This window comes from Schistocerca gregaria, chromosome 2 (genome assembly GCF_023897955.1).
Source record: "Schistocerca gregaria isolate iqSchGreg1 chromosome 2, iqSchGreg1.2, whole genome shotgun sequence".
NCBI lineage: Eukaryota > Metazoa > Arthropoda > Insecta > Orthoptera > Acrididae > Schistocerca > Schistocerca gregaria.
In genome coordinates this window covers 811846273-811873518 of record NC_064921.1, presented here as the reverse complement: position 1 = coordinate 811873518, position 27246 = coordinate 811846273, and the positions used below count along the sequence as shown (strand labels likewise).

General features: G+C 38.5%; 1 protein-coding gene across 1 annotated transcript in view; it reads right to left on the bottom strand.

Moving 5' to 3' along the window:
• LOC126335113 (esterase E4-like) overlaps positions 1-27246 on the bottom strand; it is a 143823-nt gene that overhangs the window by 30769 nt on the left and 85808 nt on the right. The window contains exons 7-8 of the mRNA XM_049998067.1: positions 9938-10113; positions 441-588 (exon numbers count right to left, since the gene is read on the bottom strand). Of these exons, the coding sequence (XP_049854024.1) occupies positions 441-588; positions 9938-10113 (324 nt within the window). The remainder of the gene's footprint in view (positions 1-440; positions 589-9937; positions 10114-27246) is intronic.

Sequence of the window (27246 nt, the reverse complement as noted above, 5' to 3'; positions counted from 1 at the left end):
CTGTGAAAATGAATAAAATTTAATATAACTAGCTATAAGTAACACATGAATATAATGCAAGCTGAGAATATAATTAAACAATTAAGACGTCAAGATATTACACAGAAATTTATGCAAATAATAACTATATCTTGATAATGGTTGTCTCCATTGACATGGAAATTTAGTAACATTCCCTTGTAGACCATGTCTCTGCTCACCAAAACCATATCTGACACAGACATCAGACCATTGCACTTCTCAACTGTAGGTTCAATTTTCCTCATAGTAGCTATTTCTTACTATTAAATTTCTGCTTGGTCATCACAGACAACTGTCATCATGGATCTATCCTTGCAACTTCTTTCTTTTAATTTTAACATCCTTTTTAAAACTGCTCTTTATATGAATTGTCATGTACTGAAAGAAAGTAAAGTTAGAAACAATGAGTGTGGACTTACCAAGAGGTGTCAAGGTTCCTGGTTTGTATGCCCAGCTGAACCTGCCTTGGTAAGTGAACTGGTAATAATAAACAGGCTCAGTGTTCTGCTGAGATACCAGTTTGGCTACACGCTCCACTGGGAATATTACAGCAATGTCGGAATAGACCTATAAAGAGAAACTGAAAGTAAATGAAATTCAAAGAACACACTAATTTTAATACAATCAAATGAAAATTAATGTTTTGGAATTGCAGCTCCTGTAGGAAAAAGATAAATTAGTAGTATTGTTACCAATCATAAGACTTGTTTATAGTAATTTAAAATATTCATAGAAACATACATCTGATTTTATGTGTTAATAGACTACAGACAGTTCAAGAACCATCTTCTTACACAAGTGAAATAGCACTTGGTGCCCCCCAATCCCCCCCCCCCCTCCCCCTTCTTTCAGACATTACCTTCCTTTCCTTGGGATATTCACAAGAAATTTAAAAATAAGTTTAAGCCTACTGATCGTGCAAATGAGTTGTTTCTTTTTCCTTTAAAAATAAGTACTACACAGAGTTCCTCTCTGACTGAAGTAAATTCTGGGACACTGTTCTGTTGCAAAATATTAAAATAAGAAACAGTTAAACTTCATTTAAGATAATTGATGAAATCTTTAAAAGCTTTTAATGGAAGCAAGAAGAACTAAATCTGTTGTATTGTTCTCACTTAAATGAAACTATGCCCTCTATTGAACTGAGTGAGAAGAACGAAAATATAATATCTCTCTTATTTTTTTAACTGTAATAACAGAACTTTTTAATTACATAATTTACAAATTACTTTGCTTTCAACTGGAAAAAGTGGGACAGAAATACAAAAAATATTGTTTAATTTAAACATACATGTTAATTATAATTCACTATTTAACTGCAGATGTTGTATGCTACATGTAAACAAAACATGAATGCCGTTGCACTTGGGTACCTCTGGCATCCATCTTTTATAGAGCCTCAAGCAGCTTGCTTATGTTGCTTGGACTGTAAACTGGCCCTGCATATAGCATTTTTGTTGCAATAATTAAATTCTGTTAATATGAGAAAAAACTGAGAATAATGTCTGTGATAAGGGTCAAATTGATTCAATATCAGGCCTATTCTTTTCATTGATTCTTTAGTCATGTCCTGTACATCTCATCACAAAAGTGAAATCTTGAGAAAAGGGAGTGAATGAGGAAATGTTTTAAGAAAATGAAGCCACTGTTAGAAACTGTTGAAACACTATTTGTTACTAGTTAAGTTAAATATTGCAAATTTTAAAAATACTGCTTTCCCTTAGTTGTGATGCTGTTGCCGTTTTTCTCCAGTGGAACCTTAATGTATACATACCCAGTCTGCTGCATAATTTACAATGTGGCATTCATAGAGTACAATTATTATAATGTAACGAAACCATTCACTAGGCAGAAATGAGCAAAAAGAATAGTTCACAAAATAGACAACTGCACATCAATAAAAAATATTCAGCTAAATAATAGTGTAACAACTACAATGCAAGAAGGATGTATAAGTTTCATGCAGTCTTGGCTTGAAACTTCCTGCAGATTAGAAGTGTGCACCAGTCCAGGACTCGAATCTGGGACCTTTGCATTTTGTGGATAAGTGTTTTACCATACCCAAACATGACTCCTGACCTGCCCTCTCAGCTTTACTTCACAGAAGTTCTTCTATATAAGGTGTAGGACTAGTTTTACAGGAAGAAAGGATATTTCAGAGATATGACATAGCCAGCACCTGGGGAATTGTGCCAAGACTGAATTTTCATTCTGACATGAAACTTCCTGGTAGATTAAAACTGTATGCCAGACCAGGACTCGAATCTTGGACCTAAGCCTTTTGTGGGAAAGTGCTTTACCAACTTATCCACAAAAGGAAAATGTGCAAGTTTCAAGTCATGGTCTGCCAGGAGATTTCATTTCAGTGCACACTTTGCTGCTGGGTGAAAATTCATTCTGGTAGACTTAACTTCCTCTCCTAGGGTTCAGAGTAAGGATCTGCATTTTGAAGCAAAATTCTGCAATAAGTTCCCATTAGTCATAAACCAAGAAATGGGAATCCCTAAAAATGAGTAAGAAGTTTATATAATATTTCATAATACCTATTCCTCTTGCAAATTATCTACTAAATTTAAGGACTGAAGTCTCTTTTTACTCGTATGGCACATATGAGGGAATGTCTGTTGTTGTAAATTTAGGTAATTGTTACTGTTAAGCAAATTTCAACATGGTCTTGTTGCAGCAATAGATAAGCAGCAGCCATTTAATGACAGGAATATCTTGTTCAAATCTGCATCATTCCTCTTGAGTCCACTATGTTACATTTACCTTTGTAAGTACAAACAGAGGACAACCACAACCATATTGGGATAATTTACATCTACATCTATACTCTGCAAGCCACTTGATGGTGCTTGGTGGAGCAGCTTAGTGTATCACTGCTGTTTCTTCCCTTTTCTTGTTTCCATCATGAATAGTTCATGGGATTACAGTTGTTGGTAAGCCTCTGTAATCTCAAATCTTGTTGCAAGAAACATGTAGAAAGAAGCAATACATAATTTGACTCTTCTAGGAACACAGGATTTTATCAGTAAATTACACCATGATGCAGAATGGCTCTCTTATGCATCTGCCACTGGAGCTGACTGAGCACATTTCACGATGCTTTCAGGGCTACTAGATGGATGTGGCTGCTTCCAGTGGTTGTTCTGCAGTTGTTTACTCATGCAATAATGGGTATTTCTGTCTATTTATGCAGAATACATTACATTTCTGTATGTTAAGGGTTAATGCCGGTCCCCAGATGAACTGTCCGTCGTCTACAGGTCTTCTTGCATTTTGCTACAAAAAAGCATTGTGACTTTGTATGCAACAGCATCATCTGTGAAAAGCCTCATGGGACTTCAAACACTCTAGGTCGTTTACATATGTATGTTGCTATAACACTTGCTTGGGGATACACCCAACATTACTTTTATGTAGAGGATTTTTCTCCATGCAAATGACATGCTATGCTTTGTTTACTACAAACTCTTCACTCCAGTCACACAAATGGTCCAATATTCTGTACATTCATATTCATCATTTGGGGGAGATGCTGAGTTACAGATAGGCACAACAAAAAGACTGTCACAGAATAAGCTTCTGGCCAAAAAGGTATTTGTCATATGTGTGTGTGTCATTTGTTTTTGACAAAGGTCTTGTTGGCCGAAAGCTTATTCTGTGACAGTCTTTTTGTTGTGCCTATTTGTCATCAGCATCTCTGCTATATGGTGAGTAGCAACTTTCCTTTCATAATATTGTTATATTCTGTTGTGGTTGGCAGGAGAGCTAACACCGTGTTACTAGAGAAGGCCAAAAGGCATGCGTTTTAGCTCAAGCAGGCTGGCGTGAGGTCTGGAACAGGACAAGGAAATTAGAATTTAGAAAAATGGATGTAGCTGGTGGAATACTTAAATTTAATCCATTAATGACGAACGTCGCTCTTGATGGTTCATAGTTCACAATATCAATAGTAACTGATAATGGCGCCACACTAGGTCATAGCAAATGACGTAGCTGAAGGCTATGCTAAACTATCTTCTCGGAAAATGAGAACATAAGTAGGCAGTGAACCATCACTAGCAAAGCCAGCTGTACAACTGGGGCGAGTGCTAGGAAGTCTCTCTAGACCTGCTGTGTGGCGGCGCTCGGTCTGCAATCACTGATAGTGGTGACATGTGGGTCCAACGTATAATACCGGACCGTGGCCAATTTAAAGGCTACCACCTAGCAAGTGTGGTGTCTGGCGGTGACACCACAGTTCCATCTTAGATTTTCCATTGTATGATACATCCATATTCTGTTCATTAGGTAGCAACGTAGAACCATATTGAATGCCTTAAAAAAGTCAAGGAACACAGCATCAGTCTGGGAGCCAGTATCTACTACTTTCCGGGTCTCAAAGATGAAGAGAGAGCAAGCTAGGTTTCACATGATCCTTATTTTTGGAACCCATGATCCACACAGAGCAGATTATCAGTTTCCAGATATTTCATAACATGAAAGCACAAATTATCTTCCAAAATAGTTCACCAATCGACATCAGGGGTATAGGCCTACAGTTATGTGCACTTGTTCTATGATCCTTGCTGAAAACTGATATGACTTAGAATTTCTCCAGTCATTAGGAATCCTTCCCTCCTCCAGCCCAGTGACCTTCCTGTGTTGGGTGATTTCAGTTAACCTTTTATCCCAGGATCACATACTTTGATATTTGTCATTTTGATGTTCATCTGATGATTTAAAGGAGGAACTACACTGTACTCTTCCTCGATGACACAATTTTGAAAAAAGACATTTAGAACTCCTCTCTGTCATCCTATGTTTTTATTCTGTAATGACTATGGAGTGTCTGAACAGATGGCTTTGAGTCATTTACTGATTGATCATAAAATCAAAACTTATTAGGATTTTTTGTAAGATTTTTCCTTTTGAATTTATTGACTGCTTCCCTCATGGCTCCCTTTATTATAGGTTTGGCTTTGTTCAATTTTTGTTTGTTGGTGAGGCTTTGGCTATGTTTAAATTTGCAGTGCAGCACTCTTTGCTTTTGTACCAGCTTTCTAACACTACTTTCCAACCATGGTGGGTCTCTCCCATCCCTAACAAGTTTGCTCAAAACATGCCTATCTAAGGCATTTTGTACAATACTTCTGAAAACCGTCCATCCGTGCTCAACTTGTTCAGTGATAGAGATGAAATTTTCATGTTGACCACTAAAGTAATCTCAAATTTGTTTCTTGTCACTCTTTATAAGTTAAATATCTTAATATCCATCTTTATTTCTTATTTACAGCCATATTCAGTGATGCTGTAATGGCTCAAGATCACCAATTTCCTGTTCTATACTGAGTCAAGAAGTTCAGGCCAGTTGGTGACCACAAGAGCTTATATGTTGTTTTCATGAGTGGATTTTATGATAACATGCCCAAGGTAATTTTCAGATAAGCCATTTATAACAATTTTACATGATTCCTATTTTCTGCCTTATAACTTGCAACTCTCAGTCCATTGTTTGTAAGCTGAAATTGCCACCTAATACTATAACATGATCAGCAAATTTTTGCAAAATTTTCTCCAGGATTCCCTTCAAATGTTCTGCCACTACTGATTCTGTGGCAGGGGGTCTATAGAAGCATCTAATGACAATGTCTGATCAATTTTGAACACTTATATTCAGCCAAATTACTTCGCATTCAGATTGTGTACTAACCTCACTAGATATTAACATATTTTTTTGCAGCTATAAACATGTCCCCTCCACTAGCATTCAACGTATCTTTGTAATATACATTCCAGCTGAAATTTAGAATTTCATTGTTATTAACATCTGGTTTCAGCCAGGTTTCTGTCGCTAGCACTATGTAGATATTGTTATTGAGAAACAGAAATACACCTTCAAACATCATTTATGGTGTACAACAGTGACCTAGGCTGTTTATAGTAGAACTAACTTGATAATGTCAAGCATATATAACACTTGGTCTGGCTCCAGCTGCCAGAGACTGTGGTTATATGTGTGTGAGCTGCATTTGCGTGAGTGTGTGCATGAATGAATGTTTCTGTTTTTGAGAAAGGCCTTGTTGGCCGAAAGCTAACTTTCCAACAGTCGTTTTGTTGTACCTTTCTGTGACTCAACGTCTCTGTTACATGGTGAGTAGCAACTATCCTTATCATTATATTGTTACATTCCATCCCAGATTTTCCACTGTTTTATATATAACACTGTTATGAGCAATGATTTGCACATGTTGCATGTAATTGCTGATAGCAGTCTACTCCGCATGTGAAAAGAGAATCCTTGGAAAGCAAGCAGAGCAGACAAAGGCCTTCTTTCTCAGTCTGACTCTATTTTCTCAAGGGACTACATCACCTGCCTACTTTTGCATCTCTCAATGACAAGAAATCCTACCTTGTGCACTTGTTTGGACCTTTCAGGAAAGTCAACCCAAGTTCCAACAGACATGTCCTGTGCTGGTTCAGACATATTTTCAGAGAGAGCAATACATCAAAACTGTTTTTGAGGTGTAGGAGGACAGTTGTGTGGCCACATTCATGATCCCATCACCATCAGATAACAGTTGACCAACTACTACAAGCAAATCGGTGGACTCTATGATATCAGGGTTCCCATGTGACATTGTAGGCTTCAAAGGTGCCAAATCTTTTATCTAATGCGCCTCAGTGACATCACAGCCCAGGGTAGCAGCCAGAAGCCTGTCAACCTTGGCCAGCTTCCACAGTTTATGGACAACAGCAAATTTCCTCTGCTCCTGTAAAGAGCAGGTGCATTGCCCATTGATCTTTAATCAATTTTTTTACACCACAAGTAACATTAACACTAACCTAAGAAGTCACTAAGTGCAATCTAAATTCTGCTGGTACCCTACTTCCAGTTTTACTACACTCCAAAGTCAGCTCACACAATGGAAATTAAAATTAGTGCAAGAATTTGGACAAAGTTAGTATACAGTAGTCAACACAGTATAATAATGGATACTTCTCGTAGAAGGACATGAGAACAAAAACTAAGCTTAATTCTATATACAAACAGAAAACAAAAACTGCTTTTGCTACTGGCATGTCTGCTGGGCTCCAGAGCTGTGGATACACATGTGATAAAGCAGGTTACCTCCCAGCATTCTAATTTGACTAGACTCCTAAGTGATGTTTTAAGTCCATAAAAATTTTGCTAAATTTCTTTTCAAGATTCTGATGTTAAAGTTCCTACAATAAGCACATTAAGCACTTGTCATGCAAATTATTAAAATCATAGAAAAAATTCCTCCCCCCCCCCCCATAAAAATTTATTTAAGATTATTCAATTCTTTGTTGTGGCTGCAATGTGCTAATTAATTTCTTCACAAATGATGGCAATCAAAAGTTAGTACAATAACAAAATTTCACATATCAGGAAAGTGTTATGAGAGCTAGCTTTTCTCTTTCCAGTGATGTATTTTCATTCAACCAAAATTAATTCATTTAAAAAATAATGATAATTACAAATTTCACTTGATTCAAACTTTCAGTGCCAATTATAGCCAAACCACTATGAATTTTCAGGAGCTGTTGACACACATTTGAGTGCCTCATATTTCTAAATTTGTTGACACCCACATTAATGAGCAGGAGTCCAAATTAAAAATTACTGAATTTTCAATAACTAACATTAAACACAAAAGATAGCTCCCATAGGCATAAAGCAAGGATTCCCAATCTGTAGGCATAAATTACTACAGTAATTTTAATAGATAAATAATATAACAATCAGAATATAATGCTTGACTCAATACCCAATGAAGGACAAACTTTTAGACCTATAAAATTTATAAACTTAAAGTTGACTCTTGCACCATTTCAGTCATTCTGCACATAGCCTTCATTTATTATAGCTTCATTCCAGCTAGTCTGCAGTTTAGCCCAGCCTCGGGACCCATTTGCATTGCCTCTCAATTAATTTAAATCAGGCTGAGAGAACACATTTTATAGTTATCAGCAGTAGACATCAAAATGTGTGTGTTTTTCTTCAGTTGAATGATATTTGTGAGTTCAGTAACAGTTAAGTGACTTTTTTACTTAAATGAATGTGAAGCAACTAATAATCACTTCATCCATACTACATGCACTTTACTTTCTGAAGAGATACAAACTATTAGGCTCCACACATGTCCACACTACCTGTTTGTAAGCATTATCAGAGACTTTTAAGGGACCTAGCGACCACTGTCAGGTTCAAAGGACATGACTAAAGATTGGTGAACTTCCAATTTTGAGCTTAAAAAAGAAGCTTCTGGCTATTCATTTTAAGGATAAGTATTACAAAAGCAATTTCAGGTGATGATCTAGCAAAACTATGCAGCTACTGAAGATTTATAATACAACAGGTAGGTTTAGTTATGGGACACATTGGTCACGAGATTCAGATTGAATCAGGCAACAGTAGCACTTATGGTGGCATAAAGTTACACAAATTTTAAAGTTGCAAAAAAGAATCATTCGCAATATGTGCTCTGCACAGCCAAGAGCATCATGTCGACCATTATTTAAAGACCTAAAAATATTAACTGTCCCTACTTTATACATCTTTGAGGTAGTCCTTTTCCTATGCAGCAGAAATGATCTATTAAAAAATAATAATAATTTTGAACACTCATGCGACAAAAGACATAAAAAAAACTTTATGCTCACCTCTCATTGCTTAAAACTGCGTGCTCAGACTCCTCAGTATATAGCCATGAAAATTTACAACACAATAAAAGGGTGTGACATAATGAATATGAAGATAAATATTTAAAAAAAAATAATTTGCATGATTTTCTAATTGAACAATTACTCTGTAGAAGATTTCATGAAAGGGAATAAACATTTATGATAGTCACAGTAGATGTAAATATTGTCAGTTTGACAAATTTCAAGTAAGTACATTCTCCACAAAGTATTATTGTAAGTGTGACAAAAATTTAAATGAGCAAATTGTAACCTTGACATGTCTCCTGTACATCAGACATTTGTACTGAAATTGTGTACATTATGAGATGAAGAAAACACATTTCACATTTCACAAGAAAACCAGCACACTCAATGCAAAATTTTAGAATAAGTTAGGTTACACTAGTCAATGTGGTAACATACACAGATACAGCTCATTTTTTCACAGAAGTGCATGAGAACAAAAACTACACTAAACCTGATGTGCAAACAGGAACTGCTGCTGACATGTGTGCTGGGCTCTGTGGCTTTGGACGGACTGAGATTACAAGCACTGCTTACTGCAATGCAGGTTATAATAAGTTTATATCACCTGATTTTATTCCGCCACTCATTTTACATCTTGGAGGAGTAATACATCACGATGTAACCTATGGAACACTATGAACGAATGAGTCGGTGTTTGCTACTTGAACGGCTCAGTTACTCCATGACTTGAACTGAAGACTAGAATTTGAGCCATCACAGTTTGTTATTATTCTTTATTTCTGTCTTGCATTTCAGGTATGCATCTTAGAAATGACTCTGACAGACATAAGCATTCACTTGCTTATTTTTCAATTTTCTAAAATGTGTCTCCTGTTTTCTTTTCATTTGAGAAACTGTTGACAGAGGACATCAGATCCTACTCTAGTAATGCTAGTTGAAAAGCCTTATGATGGTATTGTTGTTCTGGACTTCATTTTTTACTTTCCTCATTAATTTTTTAAATAAAATACTCTAGAACAAGAGGCATTTTCGTTCCTGATGAACATTTCGCTACAAATGGACAAATTATTGATTTAACTTTGAAAATGAGTGTAAACTATTGACAGATTTATAACTTCCCAATTTATTCATAAAATTAATTGACCTTTATTACTGAACATCTTAAAAATAAAATGTGGAAAACACATTTCATCAAAAGCTTTATTCAGTGTCATTTAAAGAAGAAAAATTTACTTACTTGTCCAAGACTAATCATGGAATCATTTGTTATTGGTTTATCATGAAAATAAAATTTCCGGATCTCTCTACTAATTTCTCGTGAACGTGGAGTATTACGTTCATAGAAAAAGGCAATTGGGAATACAGTCTCATAATTTTTTGACATATTTTCTGCCAAATTATCATGAATGACATCTGAAAAAAAAAGAAATTAATTACAACTGATTGTTTGATTAGTTTACAAAACTGTTCCCCACTCTCCTTTAATCTCCATAAACCAGCATTTGTCATCATAGCACTGTTTTTACATACATACATTTGTTCAAAACCATTAACATTGCAAGAGAAGGCAGAACATGATCTGCATGGGAAAGGAGTGATGTGGCCAGAAGACAGAAGGAAAAAGTCAAGGTGAAGTAGTGGGAACAGATTAGTTGAAGGTTAGGCCAGGAGGACTGCAAGAATGCTTGAGAAGCAATGCTCACCTGCATAGTTCAGAGAAACTTGTGCTGGAAGGGGTCCGTATTGTGACAGTTTATTGTTAACACAATACACAAATGAATTGTATATAATTTCTTTGTCTTATACCTTGAGTCATTCCACATCCCTGAAGGTCCTCTTCTTCATAAAACATGTTGAATGAATGGGTGAATGAATTTTTGGAAATTTATGCCATCACAGGTGACACTGAGTGTATGAAGACAGAAAGTTCTACTGAAACACTTACAGCCCTAGTGACTGAGATATCCAAGCAAACTGCAGCACTCTATATGAGATGCTCCAGCTGAGTGCCACAGAAAGAACCTTTGTTTTTATTTAGTAAAGTAGAGAAAGCAGCAGCTTTTTATAAGTGGAGGGAGGCCTGTTAGCTTTGCTACACTAAATTTAAAGTGAAGAAGTAAGAATTATTTACTGAAATTTAATGGCAGTCAATTATTGGCACAACTTTTAACAGCAGCTTCACTTTCTTACTGAACATCTTGACTGTCTTTAAATCTCTGGAGTTCTCCTTTGTAAAGGGACCCTCACAGTGTGATGGATAAACAAGAGAATAACTGGCATTATTTCTACTTCTAGGTTTCTGTAGAGTACACTGAAGAATTAAGTGACATAAAGCATTTTTCTGGCAGGATGTATATTCCCTTCATTGTAGTTTTGGTTCCTCCTTACAACACTATTATTGCAAATCACTTCAAAAATTATAAAAAAAAGGTTAGTTTTGGCGTGTCAAATCCAAACAGTCTCAATAACATTTGTATATCTCACACAATTAACTGACACAGTAAAGTAATTATGCTGTGTGGCACATGTTGAAGTTGAAATTTGCAGGAATGCTGGAACAAAATTATGAATCTATTGCTGCACTCTCCACAGATTTGAAAACAGGCAAGGACTGTTCATCAGTATCATAAAAGGTGAGTGTCACACCATCTACACGAATATCTATGTCTATACTCTGAATATCATCGTGAAGCACATGGCTGAGGATATGTCCCACTGTACCAGTTACTAGGATTTCTTCTCATTGCATTCACTTATGGAGTGCGGAAATAATGATTGTTTGAATGCCTCTGTGCATGCTGTAATGCTTTTGACCTTATCCTCACTATATGAGCAATACAAAGGGGGTTATATGATATTCTTAGAGTCATCAGTTAATGCCAGTTCTTGAAACTTTATTAGTAGGCTTTCTTTGGATAGTTTACATCTATCTTCAAATGTCTGCCAGTTCAGTTTCTCAGTATCTCTGTGGCACTCTCACATGGACCAAACAAATTTGTGATCATTTTCACTGCCCTTCTGTGTATACGGTCAATATTCCCTGTTAGTCCTATTTGGTACGGGTCCCTCACACTTGAGCAATATTCTAGATCTGTCACATGAGTGCTTTGTACGCAATATCATTTATAGACTGATTGCACTTCAACAGAATTCTACCAATAAACTGAAGTCAACCATCTGCTTTACAAATGACTGAGCTTATCAAATCATTTCATTTCATATCCCTATAAAGTGTTACACACAGGTATTTGCATGAGTTGGCCAATTCCGACAATGACTCATGAAGTTATAGTCACACGATACTACATTTTTTTCATTTTGTGAAGTGCATAATTTTATGTTTTTGAACATTTGAAGCATGTTGCACCACTCTGAAATCTTATCAAGATCTGAATGATTGTTTATGCAGGTTCTTTTAGACAGAACATCATTATGATAACTGTGTCATCTGCAAAAAGCCTGAGGCTAATATTAATATTGTCTGCAAGATCATTAATATACAACATGAACAGAAAGGCTCCCAAGACACTTCTCTGGGGCACACCCAAAGTTACTTCCACATCTGAAACAGACTCTCCAGCCAAGACAACATGCTGCATCGTCCCTACAAAAAAGTCCCCAATTAAGTCACAAATTTCACTTTACACCCACATGATCATACTGTTGTCAATAAGTGTAGCTGTGGTATTGAGTCAAATGCTTTTTGGAAATCAATAAATACTGCATGTACCCTACTGCCTTGATCCAGAGCTTTCATGAGGTCATTTGAGAAAAAATCCATGTTGAGTTTCACACGATTGAAGTTTTCAGAATCCATACTGGTTAGCATGGAGGAGGTCATTTCCTTTGAGATACCTCATTGTTTTTGAGTACAGAATACATTCTAAGATTCTACAGCAAATTGTTGTCAAGGATATTGGACGATAGTTTTGTGGATCACTTCTACTACACTTCTTGTAGACAGAAGTGAGCTGTGTTTTTTTCCCAAGACATGGGCACGATTTTTTTATTTGAGTGATCTATGATGGATTATAGCTCAGTTGCAAATTCATTAAAGAATCTGACAGTGACTCCACTGAGCTTTGTTCAATTTTAATGATTTCAGCTGTTTCTCAACACTACTGGCGCCAAAACTTATTTCATTCATCTTTTCAATGATATGAGGATTAAATTAGGGAAATAGACACTTGAAAAGGGAGTCAAGCATTTCAGATTTTGCTTTGCTACACTTAATTTCAGTTCCTGTCTCATTTGTTAGGGACTGAACACTAACTTTTGTGCCACTAGAATTTACATATGACCAAACTTTCTCTGGGTTTTGTGAAAGATGAGTTGACAATATTCTGCTACAGTAGTAACTGAAGGTTTCACACATTGCTCTCTTGACAGCAAATGTGTTTCACTGAGCATTTCTCTATCTATATGCCTATGCATTGTTTTATACTTATTTTGCAGTAATCTCTGTTCCTGTAGAAGTTTCTTTAGAGGGGCTTTAAACCATGAAGGTTCCCTCTCTTTAAAAACTACTCTACTGGGAAGATATATCCAGTGGATGGTCAATTATTCTCTTAAACTAGACCCATAGTTCCTCTACAAGCTCCTTCCCTGTACTGAAAGTTTAAACTTCCTCACTTACATATGGCACTGTTTCTGATGTGGTCTTCATTCCAGAGACTGGTTTGATACAGCTCTCTATGCTACCTTATCCTGTGCAAGCCTCTTCATCTCTGAGTAACTATTGCAACCTACATCCTTCTGAATCTGCTTAGTGTCTTGGTCTCCCTCTGTGGTTTTTACCCTCCACACTTCCCTCCAGTACTAAACTGGTGTTCCCTTGACACCAACTGATCCTTTCTTCTAGTCAAGTTGTGCCACAAATTCCTCTCCTCCCCAATTCTATTCAGTACCTCCTCAATAGTTGTGTGATCTATCAATCTAATCTTCAGCATTCTTCTGTATCACCACATTTCGAAAGTTTCTACTCTCTTCTTATCTAAACTTTTTATTGTCCATGTTTCACTTCCATACATAGCTACACTCCATAAAAATATTCTCAGAAAGGACTGAAAGGACTGACATTTAAATCTGTACTCAATGTTAAGTAATTTCTCTTCTTCAGAAACACTTCCCTTGCCATAACCGGTCTACATTTTATATCCTCTCTACTTTGACTGTCACCAGTTATTTTGCTTCCCAGGTAGAAAAACTCATCTACTACTTTAAGTGTCTCATTTCTTAATCTAATTCCCTCAGAATCACCTGATTTAATTAGACTACATTCCATTATCCCCATTTTACTCTTGTAGATGTTCATCTTATATCCTCCTTTCAAGACACTGTCCATTCCACTCAACTGCTCTTCAAGGTCCTTTGCTGTCTCTGACAGAATTACAATGTCAGCGGCAAAACCTCAAAATTTTCATTTCTGATCCATGGATTTTAATTCCTACTCTATTTTTTTTTTTTGTTTCTTTTCCTGCTTGCTAAATATATAGATTCAATAACATTGGGGCTAGGCTACAACCCTGTGTCACTCCCTTCTCAACCACTGCTACCTTTTCATGCCCCTCAACTCTTATAGCCATCATTTGGTTTCTGTACAAATTGTAAATAGCCTTTCACTCCCCATATTTTACCCCTGCCACCTACAAAATTAGAAAGAGAGTGTTCCATTGAGGATTGTCAAAAACTTTCTCTAAGTCTACAAATGCTAGAAATGTAGGTTTGCCTTTCCTAATTGGAATTATTATATTCGTCTTGAAGTCCGAGGGTATTTTACCTCTCTCATACATCTTGCTCACGAAATGGAAGAGTTTTGTCATGGCTGTCTCACCCAAGGCTATGAGTTGTTCTAATGGAATGTTGTCTAGTTCTGGGCCTTGTTTCAGCTTAGGTCTTTCAGTGCTCTGTCAAATTCTTCATGCAGTACATATCCCCAATTTCATCTTCATCTACATCCTCTTCCATTTCCATAATATTGTCCTCAAGTACACCGTCCTTGTATAGACCCTCTATATACTCCTTCCACCTTTTTGCTTTCTCTTCTTTGCTTAGGACTGGTTTTCATCTGAGCTGTTGATATTCATACAGGTGGTTCTCTTTTCTCCAAAGATCTCTTTGAATTTCCCATAGGCAGTATGTCTTTCCCCTAGTGATACATGCTTCTACATCCTTTCATTTGTCCTGTATCCATCCCTGCTTAGCTATTTTGCACTTCTTGTCGATTTCATTTTTGAGATGTTTCTATTCCTTTTCACCTGCTTCATTTACTGCATTTTTATATTTTCTCTTTTCATCAATTAAATTCAATATCTTTTCTGTTACCCAAGAGTTGCTACTAGCTCTTGTCTTTTTACGTGCTTGATCCTCTGCTGCCTTCGCTATTTCATTTCTCAAAGCTACCCATTATTTTTCTATTGTATTTCTTTCCCCTAGTCTTGTCAATCGTTCCCTAATGCCCTCACTGAAACTCTGTAAAACCTCTGATTTAGTCAGTTTATCCAGGTAGCATCTTCTTAAATTCCTACCTTTTTGCAGTTTCCTGAGTTTTAATCTACAACTGAACAGCTTATTTCAATAGTGGTACAAGTCCATTTTTGTTCATATACTTGAGTATTTTTGGTATCTCAACTGCAGATTTTTCAGTGCTCATTTTACTTTAGGACTCTGTATCTCAGAATGAACAAAAATGGACTTGTACCACTAGTGAAATAAGCCCTTCAATTCATAGCCAATAAATTATGGTCAGAGCACACATCTGCCTCTGGAAATGTCTTACAATTTAAAACCTGGTTCCTAAATGTCTGTCTTATGATTATGTAATCTATCTGAAACCTTCCTGTGTCCAGGCCTCTTCCACATATCAACCTTCTTTCATGATTCTTAAACCAAGTGTTAGCTATGATTAAATTGTGCTCTTTGCAAAATTCTACCAGGCAACTTCCTCTTTCATCCCTTACCCCCATGTCCATATTCGCCTACTACTTTTCCTTCTCTTCCTTTTCCTACTATTGAATTTCAGTCCCCCATGGTGCATCATACATTTCTTCAGTCTCTATGGCACTACTGAATCTTTATCTAGTTTACTGATCATATATGTCTTTCTGCTTGTTTTAATCATCCTTTGTACTCTGGTAATCATTATTTTAGAGCAGGCATTTAGTAATGTTTCACAGGATGTCTTACCAGGTCCAAGACTAACAAAATTGTAATTTTCCTAATTGATTGTTGGATGATTAAAGTGTTTGCCAGAAATTACGATATGACTATGGAACTTACGTACAAGTGAACTGAGGTTTTCTCTAAAGTTTTCAATTGCATCAGGAGATCAATCTTATGGGCAATAGAAGGATCCAATTATCATTTTGTGTCCACTCCTAGTACTGAGTCTTGCCCAAAGTCTCACACAAAGCTTCAATTTCTATCTTGGTGGATCTGAGTTTCTTGTCTTCTACAACAAATATACCGCCTACATTTCCTGTTTGCCTACCCTTTTGACATAGACCCAGTTTTCCCCAAAAATCTCACTGCTATCAGTTTCAGGTTTCTACCAGCCTTCTGTACCTAGTATTATGTGAGCCTCACTGCTTTCAGGAGCACTTCAAACTCTGGCACTTTGTTGTGAATGCTTCAGCAGTTAATCATTAGGATTTTAATACTCTCGTTTGTGGGAGTCATTTATCTTGATATCACATCGATACTTCTGGGTTTCCTACATTATCTGTATTGGATGGAGAGTTGCCTAATCTAAAAAACCTCATATCTGACCCAATTAGGGGACCCTACAGTTCTCAACCCTATGGCAAAAATCCAGGAAGTCACAGTCTAGCTTGGCACAAGAACCTTCAAAGTTGCTGGTTCAGTCCTTCCACTCCACTCAGAACCAAAGGCCCATGATCAGTTGTGTGCACAATGGTGCAAATTGTGAGCTTCATTGAAGCAACATGCTCAAGACTGGTCATCTCATCCTTCTCTGGCTGTCACTGAAATGACCCAAGTATGAACTCAGAGCCCAGATGACCAACATCATTTGTTTCAGCATGCACTACAGTCTGCAATTGGTTGCACCCTGTTCCCTCAATGGCTGCTGGAATAGCCTCTTCAACATGTTGGATGAGGCCCCAAGGCATAAACTCTGAGTACAGATGATGTTCTTTCCTGTCTCTTGGTGCTATTTCCCTAAGGGAAATCTACAGAAATGAAATCTGACATTGTCAAATTGGAGTAGATGATCTATTTTGAAAGATATTTTTTCATTTATAATTGTCTTGATAGTATTTGATTCATTTGTGACAGTGTACTGGTTTCAGCTGTTACCAGTCGTAATCATAACTGAAACTCCACAAAACACCAAACAGCAAAACTGCTGTTAAATGTGAAAAGTTACAAAAGTATTGAAAAAGTGCAAGGTGAAGAGAAAAAATAAAAATATACCCAGTATCTCCATATTTAAGTAACATTCAAATAGTCATCTGGGCCCATTGTGGTCACTTGAAATTGACAGTTATGTCTGCTCACATGTTTTACTTACACACATGAAACAGTTTTGTTTGTAGAGGATGAATGAGCATGCTTGACTTCCATGTGCTGGAAGTACAATTTAAAAAATAATAATTACATTAAAATTTTTTTACCATAATCATTAATTTTTACATTAATCACAATTTAGAGTATTAAAGAAACTTAAACAAATTGACATTCATCCAATAAAATGAAATAAATATGTTTTTTCTCTACTATAATTATGAGCACACAAAATTATCAAAAGCAAGTAAACCAAGGATATGTAAAATTGTAATTCTTAAAGACATAGAATTTTGCCAAAAAGAGACAATAAAATGAAAACAAACAGCTGGCGTTGTGTGAAGACACCTTATAGATGGGCCATGAGGGATGTCTCTGCCATGTCCTGCATGCGCACAGAATTTGGAGGCAACTACAAACTGAAACGTCATCTCTGGTGTATGGTCAGAAGCTGACTAATGCACAAACTATAATACATATGCAGTCATTTCATCCACAATGCTACAAAAATGTTTTCTTTCACTCTTTGATACAGCACTTAATAAGATACACCTTACAACTAGAGAAAATAAAGAAAAAGCTTTAGCTCTTACAACAGTTGGTGGTTGCTAACAGCTATAAAGCACAGAAGTCCAAACTTTTAATGCTTTCATTCTTTGTTTTCTATAGGTCCCATCAAGAAGAACCTTCAGGGATGTGGAATGAGTTAAGGTATAGGTTAACACAAGATGTCACAGAAATTTAATCTGTACACTGTATAAGCAATAAATTATGATTTAGTGCTCTTCATGTTTACGCCACTAAATTTATTCGAGTAAATTATTAAGGAAGTTGAAACTTTGAAAAAAAGTTACCACGTCAACAGTTTTACTGTATAGTTGCTGTTCATCTGCTATTAGCAGATTACTGTTTACTTGATTACAATGGCATTTTTCAAAGAAAATATTTTTTACACCTTTGAATTCTGAGTGCTATTTTTAGTACATTATTACTTCTCACACAGCTTTATGGCAAAGATTGAAACTTCCTATGCAGCTAAAACAACCTTTCAAACCCTTAATTTAGATATTCTGATAATTTGTAACATGAGTGGTTGATGAGATTTGTTTTTAACCTTCTTTTGAACTGGTAGTGTTCCCCAACATGTCTCTTTTTGCATATTGAAGGAATAAATATATTACAAAATCAGTGTATGAGTACTTAGATCCCTTAAAAAAGGCTTCTGCAAGATGTACAGTTATCTCCTTTACAAAATATTCTTATTGCTTGCTTCTGTTGAACAAATTGTTTACTTGCTTTAGGTACACTGCACTAGAAGATAATTCCACAAGAAATTATCTACTGAAAATATGCCAAATAAACCAACACTTACTTTAGACTGAGACAATGAGAGATGTTTCTATGGGCATAACACACTGAACTGAGCTTCCTGACTAGCTGGGCCTCAAGGAAGTTCATTCAGTGTATGGCTATTAATGTCTAATTCTGGTGTTAAGAGAGAGTTATTTATTGCTTGTTTGAAATGGTGCAATGTTAGCCTTTGTAAGGTTAAGACTTCAGCTGTTACATGTGACCCACGTGTAGGCCTGTTCACTTGTCATCTGAGCCATGTCTGCTACGGCTGAGTTTGTAGCCTTCATTAGAATGCTCATATAATAAGATTATAAAACAAAACTATTGAAGCCTCTAAATGAAAATAAACCACTCCATAACCACAATAAAGAAAGAAAAGAAAAAAAAACTAGTTGTGTCTCCATTATTTTCAGTGGTAAAATTACACAGAAAATTAAAAGATGGGTTAGAAATATAATGTCAAAATTGGCTTTCCAACTCAAACACTTAAAATATGATTATATAATAAAATAGATCAGAAGGTTGAGAAACCGTACTGATTGTGACAGCTGTTGTACACTGATCATCCAGAACATTATGACCAAACCTAATAGCAGTATGTCCACCACTGGCATAGACAACAGCAGCAACACATGATGGCATGGAAGCAATGAGGTCTTTGTAGGTTGCTGACACCACATCTGCACACACAAGTCATCTAATTCCCATAAATTCTGGGAAGGAGGCAATGAGCAGTGATGCCATGTTCAATTACATTCAAGATGTCTTCGATCGGCTTCAGATCTGGCAAGTTGGGGCCAGAACTTCAATTGGAACTTGCCGCTGTGTTCCTTGAACAATTCCATCACACTCCTAGCCTTGTGAAATGGGGCATTATCTTGCTGAAAAATACTACCACCATCAGGAAACATGATCATCATGAAGGGTGTACATGGTCTGCAACCAGTGTATGATACTCATCGGCCATCACAGTGCCTTACTTGAGCTCTGTTGGAGCCATCGATGCCCATGTGAATATTTCCCATAGCATATGGATCCACTGCCAGATTGTCTCTGTCCAGCAGTACAGGTGTCAAGAAGCTGTTAGCCTGGAAGACAATGAATTCTTGCCCTCTCATCAGCATGAAGAAGAAGGTATCTACATTCATCAGACAATGCAATGCTCTACAACTGTGCCAACATCCAGTGCCAATGGTCACATGCCAATTTTAGACATACACTCCTGGAAATTGAAATAAGAACACCGTGAATTCATTGTCCCAGGAAGGGGATACTTTATTGACACATTCCTGGGGTCAGATACATCACATGATCACACTGACAGAACCACAGGCACATAGACACAGGCAACAGAGCATGCACAATGTCGGCACAAGTACAGTGTATATCCACCTTTCGCAGCAATGCAGGCTGCTATTCTCCCATGGAGACGATCGTAGTCCTGTGGAATGGCTTGCCATGCCATTTCCACCTGGCGCCTCAGTTGGACCAGCGTTTGTGCTGGACGTGCAGACCGCATGAGACGACACTTCATCCAGTACCAAACATGCTCAATGGGGGACAGATCCGGAGATCTTGCTGGCCAGGGTAGTTGACTTACACCTTCTAGAGCACGTTGGGTGGCACGGGATACATGCAGACGTGCATTGTCCTGTTGGAACAGCAAGTTCCCTTGCCGGTCTAGGAATGGTAGAACGATGGGTTCGATGACGGTTTGGATGTACCGTGCACTATTCAGTGTCCCCTCAACGATCACCAGAGGTGTACGGCCAGTGTAGGAGATCGCTCCCCACACCATGATGCCGGGTGTTGGCCCTGTGTGCCTCGGTCGTATGCAGTCCTGATTGTGGCGCTCACCTGCACGGCGCCAAACACGCATACGACCATCATTGGCACCAAGGCAGAAGCGACTCTCATCGCTGAAGACGACACGTCTCCATTCACGCCTGTCGTGACACCACTGGAGGCGGGCTGCACAATGTTGGGGCGTGAGCGGAAGACGGCCTAACGGTGTGCAGGACCATAGCCCAGCTTCATGGAGACGGTTGCGAATGGTCCTCGCCGATACCCCAGGAGCAACAGTGTCCCTAATTTGCTGGGAAGTGGCGGTGCGGTCCCCTACGGCACTGCGTAGGATCCTACGGTCTTGGCGTGCATCCGTGCGTCGCTGCGGTCCGGTCACAGGTCGATGGGCACGTGCACCTTCCGCCGACCACTGGCGACAACATCGATGTACTGTGGACACCTCACGCCCCACGTGTTGAGCAATTCGGTGGTACGTCCACCCGGCCTCCCGCATGCCCACTATATGCCCTCACTCAAAGTCGGTCAACTGCACATACGGTTCACGTCCATGCTGTCGCGGCATGCTACCAGTGTTAAAGACTGCGATGGAGCTCCGTATGCCACGGCAAACTGGCTGACACTGACGGCGGCGGTACACAAATGCTGCGCAGCTAGTGCCATTCGACGGCCAACACTGCGGTTCCTCGTGTGTCCGCTGTGCCGTGCGTGTGATCATTGCTTGTACAGCCCTCTCGCAGTGTCCGGAGCAAGTATGGTGGGTCTAACACACCGGTGTCAAAGTGTTCTTTTTTCCATTTCCAGGAGTGTAGTTGCCAAAGTCATCGTATTAATGTTGGCATGCATGGGTCATCGGCTGCAGAGGCCCTTTGTTAGGAGTGTTTGGTGCACTGTGTGTTCAGGCACACTTGTACTCTGGTTCATTGATAATATCTTCACGATCTGCACTCTGGGCCAAGACACCCTATCTTTGATCCTTCACAACCTCAACACCTTCTCTCTCATCCACTTCGCATTGTCATCGTAAAACAAGTGTACCACCTTCCTAGATGTTGACCTTCTTCTCTCCCTTCTCTATTATGGCTCTATCCACACCTGAGTCCACAATAAACCCACCAAGCACCAACAGTACCTACATTTTGACAGCTCTCATTCATTTCATGGCAAAAAATCTTTCCCATAGAGACTGGCCTCGTGGGGATGGCATATCTGCAATGACAAGAAGTCCCTTGCTCAGTATGCTGAGAGCCTCATGAAGGGCTTCACAGATAGGCAGTATTCCCCAGACCTAGTCCGCAAACAGATTTTCTATGCCATTTCCCCTCATGCCCCCAATCCCCCAAAAAGCCCCCAAGAACCAGCCAAAAGGAGTATCCCCATTGTCACCCAGTACCACCCAGGACTGGAGCAACTGAACATCCTATGTGAGATCCTTCCCACCCCTCCTAAAGGGAAGTTCCATTGCCTAACCAATCTCCATAACAACCTAGTTCATCCCCATCCCACTCCCAGTGCCAACCCCTTGCCACAAGAATCATATTCCTGTGGAAGACCCAGGTGCAAGACCTGCCCAACACATGCCCCCAGCACTTCCCATTCCAGTCCTGTCACAGGTTTATCTCAGAACTGTAGGTCAGGGGAGGCAATTTGCATGGGATGATATGGAAAGATTGATTGTTGGGGAATGCAGTGGTCCAGATTTGAAAACCTGAGAGCTTAAAGGTGGAAGAGAGGTTAATACACAAGACAGAGATTACTGCTTAAGCATCATGCATGAGTTAATAAGAGTGAAAAGTAAGTGGATTGTATGTAACAGAGGTTGGAGGGAACCATTAAATATAAATGGGTAAGACAATGAAATATATAGAAAAGTAAAATAGAGTAAAGAAAGGAGTAGTTACTGTGAAGAAATGCTGAAACAGAAGAAATTAGTGTAAATTAAGGTGGTGAGAACAAAAGATGTTTTGTAGCACTAGTTCTCACCTGTAGGGTTAAGAGAAACTGGTGTCTGGCGGAAGAATCCAGATGGTGGGTGTGGTGAAAGAGGCACTGAGATCATGATTGTGATGTTGTAGAGCACACCCTGCAACAGGATATAGTGTGTTGCCAGTATACAACCTCTGCCTACACCCATTCATCCTGGCTGATAATTTGGTGGTGTTGTTGTTGTGGTCTTCAGTCCAGAGACTAGTTTGATGCACCTCTCCATGCTACTCTATCCTGTGCAAGATTCTTCATCTCCCAGTACCTACTGCAACCTACATCCTTCTGAATCTGTTTAGTATATTCATCTCTTGGTCTCCCTCTATGATTTTTACCCTCCACACTGCCCTCCAGTATTAAATTGGTGATCCCTTAATGCCTCAGAATATGCCCTACCAACCAATAGCTTTTTCTAGTCAAGTTGTGCCACAAATTCCACTTCTCTCCAATTCTATTCAGTACCTCCTCATTAGCTATGTGATCTACCCATATTATCTTCAGCATTCTTCTGTAGCACCACATGTCAAAAGCTTATATTCTCTTCTTGTCTAAACTATTTATCGTCCACATTTCACTTCCATACATGGCTACACTCAATACAAATACTTTCAGAAATGACTTCCTGACATTTAAATCTATACCCAATGTTAACAAATTTTTCTTCTTCAGAAACGCTTTCCTTGCCATTGCCATTCTAAGTTTTGTATCCTCTATACTTTGACCATCATCAGTTATTTTGCTCCCCAAATAGGAAAACTCCTTTACTACTTTAAGTGTCTCATTTCCTAATCTAATTCCCTCAGCATCATCTGACTTAATTCGACTACATTCCATTATCCTCGTTTTGCTTTTGTTGATATTCATCTTATACCCTCCTTTAAAGACACTATCCATTCCGTTCAGCTGCTCTTCCAAGTCCTTTACTGTCTCTGACAGAATTACGATGTCATCGGCAAACCTCAAAGTTTTTATTTCTTCTCCATGGATTTTAATACCTACCCCAAATTTTTCATTTGTTTCCTTTACTGCTTGCTCAATATACAGACTGAATAACATTTGGGACAGGCCTCAACCCTGTCTCACTCCCTTCCCAACCACTACTTTCCTTTCATGTCCCACGACCCTTATAACTGCCATCTGGTTTCTGCACAAATTGTAAATAGCCTTTCGTTCCCTGTATTTTTCCCCATGCACCTACAGAATTTGAAAGAGAGTATTCCAGTCAACATTGTCAAAAGCTTTCTCTAAGTCTACAAATGCTAGACACATAGGTTTGCCTTTCCTTAATCTATTTTCTAAGACAAGCTGTAGGGTCAGTATTGCCTCACGTGTTCCAACATTTCTACGGAATCCAACCTGTCTTCCCAGCGGTCGGATCTGAACAGTTTTTCCATTCATCTGTAAAGAATTCGTGTTAGTATTTTGCAGCAGTGGCTTATTAAACAGATAGTTCAGTAATTTTCACATCTGTCAACACCTGCTTTCTTTGGGATTGGAATTCTTCCTCTTGAAGTCTGAGGGTATTTTGCCTGTCTCATACATCTTGCTCACCAGATGGTAGAGTTTTGTTAGGCCTGGCTCTCCCAAGGCTGTCAGTAGTTCTAATGGAATGTTGTCTACTCCCAGGGCCCTTGTTTCGACTTAGGTCTTTCAGTGCTCTGTCAAACTCATCACGTAGTATCATATGTCCCATTTCATCTTCTTCTGCATTCTCTTCCATTTCTATAATATTGTCCTCAAGAACATAGTCCTTGTATAGACCCTCTATATACTCCTTCCATCTTTCTGCTTTCCCTTCTTTGCTTAGAATTGGGTTTCCATCCGAGCTCTTGATATTCATGCAAGTGGTTCTCTTTTCTCCAAAGGTCTCTTTAATTTTCCTGTAGGCAGTACCTATCTTACCCCTGGTGATATGTGCCTCTACATCTTTACATTTGTCCTCTAGCCATTCTTGCTTAGACATTTTGCACTTCTTGTCGATCTCATTTTTGAGACATTTGTATTCCTTTTTGCCTGCTTCAGTACTGCATTTTTGTATTTTATCCTTTTATCAATTAAATTCAATATCTCTTGTGTTACCCAAGGATTTCTATTAGCCTTTGTCTTTTTACCTACTTGATCCTCTGCTACTTTCACTATTTCGTCTCTCAAAGCTACCCATTCTTCTTCTACTGTATTTCTTTCCCCAATTCTTGTCAATCGTTCCCTAATTCCCTCCCTGAAGCTCTCTACAACCTCTGGTTCTTTCAGTTTATCCAGGTCCCATCTCCTCAATTTCCTACTGTTTTGCAGTTTCTTCAGTTTTAATCTACAGTTCATAACCAATAGATTGTGGTCAGAGTCCACATTTGCCCCTGGAAATGTCTTACAATTTAAAACCTGGTTGCTAAATCTCTGTCATACAATTATATAATCTATCTGAAACCTGTCAGTATCTCCAGGATTCTTCCATGTATACAGCCTTCTTTTATGATTCTTGAACCTAGTGTTAGCTATGATTAAGTTGTGCTCTGTGCAAAATTCTACCAGGCGGCTTCCTCTTTCATTTCTTACCCCCAATCCATATTCACCCAGCACATTTCCTTCTCTACCTCTCCCTACTGTCGAATGCCAGTCACCCATGACTATTAAATTTTTGTCTTGCTTCACTATCTGAATAATTTCTTTTATCTTATACGTTTCATCAATCTCTTCGTCATCTGTGGAGCTAGTTGGCATATAAACTTGTACCACTGTTATAGGTATGGGCTTCATATCTATCTTGGCCGCAATAATGCGTTCATTATGCTGTTTGTAGTAGCTTACGCACATTCCTAGTTTCCTATTCATTATTAAACCCACTCCCGCATTACTCCTACTTGATTTTGTATTTACAACCCTGTATTCACCTGACCAAAAGTCTTGTTCCTGCAGCCACCGAACTTCACTAATTCCCACTTTATCTAACTTTAACCTATCCATTTCATTTATTAAATTTTCTAACCTACCTGCCCGATTAAGGGATCTGAAATTCCACACTCCGATCCGTAGAACTACAGTTTTCTTTCTCCTGATAACAACGTCCTCCAGAATGGTCCCTGCCCAAAGATCTGAATGGGGGACTATTTTACTTCCAAAATATTTTACCCAAGAGGACGCCATCATCATTTAACCATACTGTAAAGCTACATGCCCCCAGGAAAAATTATGGCTGTAGTTTCGCCTTGCTTTCAGCCATTCACAGTACCAGCACAGCAAGGACGTTTTGGTTAGTGTTACAAGGCCAGGTAAGTCAATCATCCAGACTGTTGCCCCTGCAACTACTGAAAATGCTGCTGCCTCTCTTCAGAAACCACACGTTTGTCTTGCCTCTCAACAGATACCCTTCCATTATCTGTTGTGGTTGCACCTATGGTATGGCTATCTGTATCACTGAGGCACTCAAGCCTTCCCATAATCAGCAAGGTCCATGGTTCATGGAAAGGAGGGGGGGAAGGGGGTAGTCATGCCAATGTAAAAGGCCAAACAGTGCTCAGATGCCACCATTTACATATACCAACTGTTATGTAAATACTGTTAACCTTTTACATTGGCATGACTACCACCAAATTATCAGTTAGGATGAATGGGCATAGCCAGAGGGTGTATACACACAACACACAATATCCAGTTGTAGGGTATGCTCTACAACATGACAATTGTGACCTCGGTGCCTGTTTGACCACACCTGCCATCTGGATTCTTCCCCCAGACACCAGTTTCTCAGAACTTCACAGGTGGGAACTAGCACTACTACATGTCCTTGGTTTTTACGTTAATTTCTTCCTTTTCAGCATTCCTTCACAGTAACTACTCTTTTCTTCACTCTGTTTTAGTTTTCTACATCTTTCGTTGTCTTACCCGTCTATTTTTCACCACCCCCTCCCACCTCTGTTACATACAATGCATTTCACTTTTAACTCTTATTAACTATAGCATGATGTTAAAGGAGCAATCTCTGTCTTGCATATTACCCTCTCTTCCACCTTTAAGCTCTCATGTTTTCAAATCTCATCCAATGCAGTCCCCAATAATCAATCTTTCCTTCCCATTCTGTGTGGTATGTCTCCCATTATGTTAGAGGAGCTAGAGGTTTTCTATACCAACAAACAACATATGGACCAGATATTAAATGAACAAAGAGAATTTAACCAAAAGTTTTTTTATATATTTTCAAAAAGTTGATTTCCTGATGATATTTTGCACCTGGTTTTTTCAATGGATAATCTGACATAGTGCCTCTTAACAAGATAGTCAATGTTGTGTGCTTTCAGTGGTGCACAAGACCTGACATCTTAGTGGACCACTTGTCCAAATGTTCCAGAGGCATGGAGAACGTAGTGGAGCTGTTGCTTCTTACTCATTTATAAGCTGTTGTCACACAATTCCAGTGGAAAGCAATAACAATAAAACAACAGCTCACTTGCAGGTTATGAACCACAGTGGCTACATTGAACAAGTGTCAATCAATTCTACTTTTTCATTTTATGGTCCTTTTCTGACAAAACTGTTTGCCTATATCAATGATACTTTTACTTATGGATGATTTCTTTGCTTTTCATAATTTTATATGCTCCCTATATGAAGTAGTGAACAGACACACATGTTTCATTTTGTTAGATGAGTGGTTCTCAATTATCTAATTTTGTTTGAACACCATAAAATTAGGAGGCAGAATTGCTGGCCAGAAATTGCATTTAGTAGAAATGACAGTACTGCCAATAGGGGTTCCTGCAGGTTTTCATGTCGGTAGAGTACCTGAGTCCTTCCCAGGGGACATCGCCTTATCGAAGGTACCTTCAGTGCTGGTCAGAAGTGTTTGGGTGCTCCGATGAAGTCAAGAGCTGTGTCGGCAGTAGTGTAGCT